The sequence below is a fragment of the Triturus cristatus genome, chromosome 4_1 (genome assembly GCF_964204655.1).
Source record: "Triturus cristatus chromosome 4_1, aTriCri1.1, whole genome shotgun sequence".
NCBI classification, from domain to species: Eukaryota; Metazoa; Chordata; class Amphibia; order Caudata; family Salamandridae; genus Triturus; species Triturus cristatus.
Window position 1 is genome coordinate 1,215,332,020 of NC_140585.1, and position 6,676 is coordinate 1,215,338,695.

The 6,676-nt window shown below is 41.9% G+C and overlaps 1 protein-coding gene across 9 annotated transcripts in view; it reads right to left on the minus strand.

Moving 5' to 3' along the window:
* OS9 (OS9 endoplasmic reticulum lectin) overlaps positions 1–6,384 on the minus strand; it is a 241,551-nt gene extending 235,167 nt beyond the window's left edge. For 5 of the 9 annotated variants that reach the window (XM_085654565.1, XM_085654562.1, XM_085654567.1 and 2 more), the window contains exon 1: positions 6,204–6,362. In XM_085654565.1, the coding sequence (XP_085510691.1) occupies positions 6,204–6,335 (132 nt within the window). In that variant the 5' untranslated portion in view covers positions 6,336–6,362. Of the gene's footprint in view, positions 1–6,203 lie in introns of all 9 variants that reach the window. The other 4 variants (XM_085654566.1, XM_085654570.1, XM_085654569.1 and 1 more) reach the window with 1 other exon arrangement.
* Between the last annotated feature and the right edge of the window lie 292 nt (positions 6,385–6,676).

The following is a 6,676-nucleotide window of genomic DNA, read 5'->3' on the forward strand; positions in this document are numbered from 1 at the left end:
CATCTTTGATTTTAAAAAATGAACCTAATTCTCCACATAACTTCCTTTCTTAAGGCCAACCATTTTGCAGATATTTTACAACATTATTCAGAACGTTGTCTTCCGACATAGCCTTCACCCAACTTTCCTCCGAAATAGCTTCAGAATTCGTACCATAATTAACATCTTCAATAGTGTAGGCTACATCGCACTCTACTATGTCCTTGTCCACATCGGGAACATTAGGTAAAGGTAACCGAGACATACAATCGGCATGTACATTCAGACGGCCAAGAATATACACAACACAGCATTGGTACTCTTGCAACTTGGCAGCTAATCTCGCTAAACGGGCTGTAAAAGTTCTGCCACCTCCAGCTGCTAACATGTTAATTAAAGGTTTGTGATCTGTCCTTAGTTGGAACTTTGTGCCCCATAAAAATTGTCTAAAATGCTGAGCAGCCCAAGTACAAGCTAATAATTCCCTCTCAATAGTGGAATAATTATATTCCACACCACGCAAAGATCTAGAAGCGTAGGACACTATATACTCTTCTCCAAAATTCTTTTGTATAAGCACCGCACCTAAACCAGTACAGCTAGCATCAACTGCTACAATGCATTCCTTCCCAATAGTAAAAGGTCTCAAAAATGGAGCAGTACTGATTTCTCTTTTTAATGTTTCAAAAGCTAACTTTTGATCTTCACCCCAGGTAAATTTTGCATTTTTTTTTAACAACATCCGTAAAGGAAATACCTTTGATGAATAATTTTGTACGAATTTGCTATAAAACTCAGTCAGACCCAAAAAAGAAAACAATTGTTCTTTTGATATTGGTGCAGGAGCTTTTGAAATGCTAACTACATGAACTAATTTTGGTTTAATGCCTTCACTGGATATTTCATGTCCCAGATATTCCCCTTTATTCCTTCTGAATTTACATTTTGAAAATTTTAGTGTTAAACCTTTCCTTTGTATACTGTCTAAAACTGTTTTTAAGTTTGAATCATGCTCCTCAAAGTCTTTTCCAAAAATCAAAATATCAATTTGAAAAGCAATTGCACCAGAACATCCTTCCAAAACTTCTTTCATAAGTCTTTGAAAGACTGAAGCAGCACTGGCTAAGCCAAATGGCATACACAAGAGCTGAAACATGCCTTCCGGTGTAATAAATGCTGTTAAACATTTAGATTCCCCATTTAACATTATCTGGTGGTACGCACTGGCTAAATCTACCGTGGAAAACACACAGGCTCCAGACAAAGTCGAAATCATTTTGTGTATGTTTGGTAAAGGATGTCTATCAATCCAGATCTCTTTATTCAGACTGCGGAGATCCACACACAAACGAAGATCCCCGTTGCTTTTAAGTGAAAGAACCACTGGAGAAACCCATGGAGAGGATTCTATGGATTCAATAATATTCCGTGCAACTAGGTCTGATAGCATTTCTTTCAACTTGTTACGGTATGCTAAAGGTACGTTACGAACCTTATGTCTAACCGGAATAGCAGAATCTTTGAGAATAATTTTATGTTTAAAATCAACGTATTTTCCAAGGGTATCATTAAATACACTGGGAAACATATTTTTTATGTTCAATACATATGCCTCATTATCTACGGAAACACTGTACACAGGTGGTGAAGCATTGGGGTCTAACTTTATACCCACCTCTTGTTGGTGAGGCCATCCTAGTATGGATACTCCCTTGGTAGCTACGTACACTTTACCCTTGGTTTTTTTTCCTTTAAATTCCAAATCTGCCCAAATGAGTCCTTCCAAATCCATCTTGTGCCCCGAGTAACTACCCGGTCTGATATCGGGAGGAAGTAATTCCCTGGTTTTCCACAATTCTTCAAAAAACCTTCTTCCCAATGATAGAATACCAAGAACAAGAATCTATCATCATTGACACTTCTTTCCCATCTATTGATATTATACCAGAGGGAAAACCATTGCAATTGTTCTCACAAACACAAGAAATACAGTTGAATTCACAAAATTCCGTGGAAATTTCATCATCTTCACAAGTGACACAATTAACCTTTTGCAAAGATCTACACATTTTCCCAAAGTGATCTGTTTTCTTACCTTTGACACAAATTTTATTCCATGCAGGACACCCTTTGTAATTTCGCACGATCGAAACTACCACATCTGTAGCAAATTATAAGGTTTTTCCTATTACCAAATTTATTGTCCTTCGGTCCAGGATCTTTTCTATTGACATACGGTAATCTTTTAGAGGTGAACTGGTTCTTTACTAATGATACCTCTGGTACAGAGTCTATTATTTTCACATTTTGGGTTTGTGGTTGGCCTCTAATTTCACTAACAAACCTGTTCAATCCCCTTTGCAATGTTGCCTACAGCACTTAGAGATGATTCAGTGCCCAACCACAGTCTTTCTTGTATTTTTTTACTCTTAGTTTTCATCATTATTTGGTCTCTGAGGACTTGTTCGTAGTTAATAGTGTCAAATGCGCAAGAACCAGCTAGAGAACGTAAAGCAGATACATAGTTCTCAATAGATTCATCTTCTTTCTGAGCACGGGAATAGAATTTGAATCTCTCCATTACTATATTTATTTTCTTGCCAAATCTAATGCTCATTTGTTTGACAGCGACCTCAAATACATTTATTACATCCGTAGACTCAAGAGGAGGTAGGTTGTCAAACTCTTTAATACCTTGACCCCCTAAGCAATGTCTTAACAAGTCAAGTTTTCTTTTTGGGGAACAGCCGTCCTCGTCTAACACTTCCACATATGCTAGAAACATGGGATACCGTAAGTCCCATTCCATTTTAGGTTTGCCAGCAGAAGGTAAAAAATGTGGGGGTGCTGAAATATTGGACATGGTAATTTTAATGGTGTAGTAATATTATTATTGTAGATATTGTGCTATGAATACATATACTATAGGCTCCTTGGATAACTAATGAATACTTTGTACTGTTTGTTTAAAACTCAAAGTGTTAGAATATTTTTTAATAAGCCTTACTTGAAAAGGTGTGCGAATCACCGCTGCTATGTTCGCACGTTTGCGTTGTGTTTTGAAGAGAAATGAATCAAAATAAAACAAAAGAAACAAATATTACAGCCGAAGATACTGTTAAGATGGCCGCCGGGGCGCTTGACATCATCACGCTCCCAGGAGGCAATGCAGCATTCCCAACATCCTCCGTAGAACGAAAGAAGAAGTTCAGAACGCCGAGACACTGAAACGTGGAATAGAATGGAGGTATTGTTTTTTGAATTTTCGTCGTGTTGAAACGCCGAATATGCACAAGATCGATGTAAAAAAAAAAAATATCCCACGCTGTCCGGAAACCAGCCGCAGGCGCGATCAAAGCGCCAAATCTTCTATTCTGCCGCAGTTGCACTTAATCCTCTATTCGTCCACAGCTGCACTCAATCTGCATCTACGCCATGTCAAGCGATCCCCAATCCCGTCTTTCCTTTAAAGCTGACAATTTTATTCCTTTGGCACTTTTTTGATGACCAAAACTCCCGCAGGTGCAATCATGAACACACTAGCCTCATACGCCCGCTGGTGCATTCACGCACGAACAGTACCTTGAAATTGCTCCACAAAAGTGAGCGCTGTCTTCTCCACTAATCCCGTCCTTCGCCATAACGTGAAGTAACCACACGTGGATGAAAGTATGATTGTAGGTACATTTATTCATATGGAGAAGACAGCTTCAACAACCACTCTAGTCGGATGTCAGAAAGGATCTGCCAACAGTCTGGAGTAGAACACAGAAGTGAAAAGAACACAAGCAACATTCCCATTCCAGCAATGACATATTAATGTGAGCAATGTGAATACTACACATGTAATTTACATTAACACAGTTCTCGAAGTTTATTAGGAAGTAATCTATAAGTGAGCTCCTTGCACCACCTCTGTACGTACTTTTTGCTGGGCTGCCAGAGGTGGTACGGCTATTTTGGGATCGCAAGCCCTGCTCTAATAGCAGTTTTACAAATGCCTCACCCGTCCTACATGGCATGCCCAAAACAATATCGGGTTCTGGTATGTCAAAACAGCATTCCTCTGTCAAGATCTAACTGTTAACCATTTCATCCATTAGGCGAACATTAAAATCCCCACAAATCAGGAACAGATGTTTACCCATCACAGCCATGGCCTCCCCCAATGACTGTAGATATGTCTAGGTATTACGTCATATCACCTGTACATCCTCCACCCAGATGGTGGAATATATATGCTAATTATGTCCATAGAAATAACGTACTCACTTGGTTTTAACAACCTAACATGCAATATATTTGAACCCGCTGCCATCGTAGAACATTGAACCACCTCACAATTCTGAATAATATATACAACATAAATTGTCAACCCCTCCCCCCCACATGCTCTACCTCTTTTTTGCCGAACAGCTGAGGCTGTGATACTAATGATAGGGCTCAAGTCCATTTTCGAACTATGACCATGGTTCTTGAAAACTCTAATTGCGTAATTACTAACAAACTGCACCCATTCTCTATCTTTCGTTATTGCTCCAATCCCAGCGATGTTCCATGAAAAGATGTTCACATAAACCGGTTTCAGGTTGTTATATATAGATGCTTGCTCAGTTACCTCCTATTCAGGATCAATCTCGTCGCCGGTGGCTTCAGGTGGTATAATCAATAGCTCCCGTCCAGCACTTTGCTTGTGGAGCTAAAGCTCAATGTCAGGCTTAGCCATCTCCAGTCTTGGTTTCTGCTTGTCACTTGCTCCTCAGTCACGGAATTCAAATGTGGGTGGTGTATCAATCTTGAGTTATTGTGGTTCATTATGATGTTCAGATTTTTAAAGCCTTCGGCTTTGAGCGGTTTATCCTTAGTTGCGGTTCCCATGAGCTTAGATTTATCTCTCGCAGATTGCCACTGTATCACTTCTGCTTTGTGAGTAAGACAATTTTATGGTTTTACTACATCTTTTGGGTTTCTGGTGTTGTTAAGCAGGAACACGTCCTTACCCATCACGTGGAGATCATCCAAATGTTGCAATATTACTCTACCAACGTTGGTGAATGTGAATTCAACCTTTTAGGTTATGATGTTTCTAGCATCGCCATAACCTTCCTTATTCTCTGGGTTGCACTCTCTTGATGTCACCTGCCTTGTCCCTTAATGTTCCCTCACATTGACCAGAGAACTTCGGGGCAGATTTACAAGCCCCTTGCGTGACATTTGCGCTGCGGTTGCGTCACTTTTTTGACGCAACAGCGGTGCAAACAATGCGGCCTATTTACAACGTGACGCATCTAGGGAGATGCGTCACATTGTAAAGCCCTGCGTCACATTATACCTGCGTCCAATATAATGTATGCAGGGTGGGCGTTCCCACGCAGGAAGGCCTCGTAAAAGTGACTCAGTGAAATCAACAAGATTTCACTGCGCCACTTTTAGGACACCACTGCGTCAAAACCTTATGCCTGCTTTAAGCAGGCGTAAGTAGTGATGCAGTGTAGTGGGAATAGGCCTCAACACGCATTGCTGGAGTTGCGTCATGCTTGTGACACGACTCTAGCAATGCGTGACTCTTCCGCCAACACATGCGTCAGAATTTCTGACGCATCTGTCAATCCTTGCGCCACAGTGCGCCGTATTATAAATACGGCGCATCTATGGTGGCGCAAGAGTTTCTAAGGGTGGCGCAGGGAAAGTGACGCATCTGTACAGATGCGTCACTTTCTTGTAAATCTGCCCCTTCATGTCACAATAACATCGTTATTTCATCGCAGGACCTTCTACAAATCGTCGGAATGCACGTTGTGACTTTATATAATAATCCACTTTATGTGGTCTTATTTTAACTTAATACATCTGCAAAGCCCAGAAGCCAGATTTGATAAATTAGAGCAAAGCGACACGTGCCCCCATATGTGGAAGCCCTACATTCAGCCGCCAACTTGCCCCTCTCTCCCTCCCCACCTATCCCAGACCTCTTATCAGCCCATTCTTTCACCATCTGGTAACTCTGCCGACCTCACTTGCTCCCTCGCGCCTACTCACCTGTCCTCTCTCTGTTGACCTATCACCCTTATCCACGGTGGTCTTTAACTCCCTCGAATGCCCCAACCACCCGCACCTCAGTTATACTCCCTATTTAACAAAAGGTCCTACATTTCCCACACACAGTCTCAAGTCCATCCTCTCACACACCTTCCTTTCAAGACCCCACTCTCCCTAGTGCTCACCTGGCCTCTCAGCACAGGCTCGGCAGCTATCTCGATGCCGTACTTCATGTGGGTCAGCTCTTCCAGGTTCAGGAAGCCCCGAGCAGATGCACATACCCCAAAAAGAACCAGCAGGAGCCGTGGCCCCGCCATCTTGGTAAAGCTCTCAACCCCTTCCTCGCTCATGTCAAAGCCGCGCCCGCCCAACAATGCCGATAGGACACAGGCACACACGCGAAGCTTTTCTATTGGCTAGAATTGTCGTCGGTCTTACTCACTCTGCTTCAGCTGACTACTCTCATTTCAATGGACTCCGATTTGTTTTGGTTCTCAAGTGCTCGGAGCTAATTGGTCCGAGTCAGCTCTCCTAGAGCCAATACAATTAGGACTTTTCGTTAGGGATAGGCGGAGAGTGTGAGGTTTCCGTTGTACTTTGAGCCAATCAGTAGCCGGTTCGCAAACCCATCCCCAGTCAGTACTTCTATTGATTATGA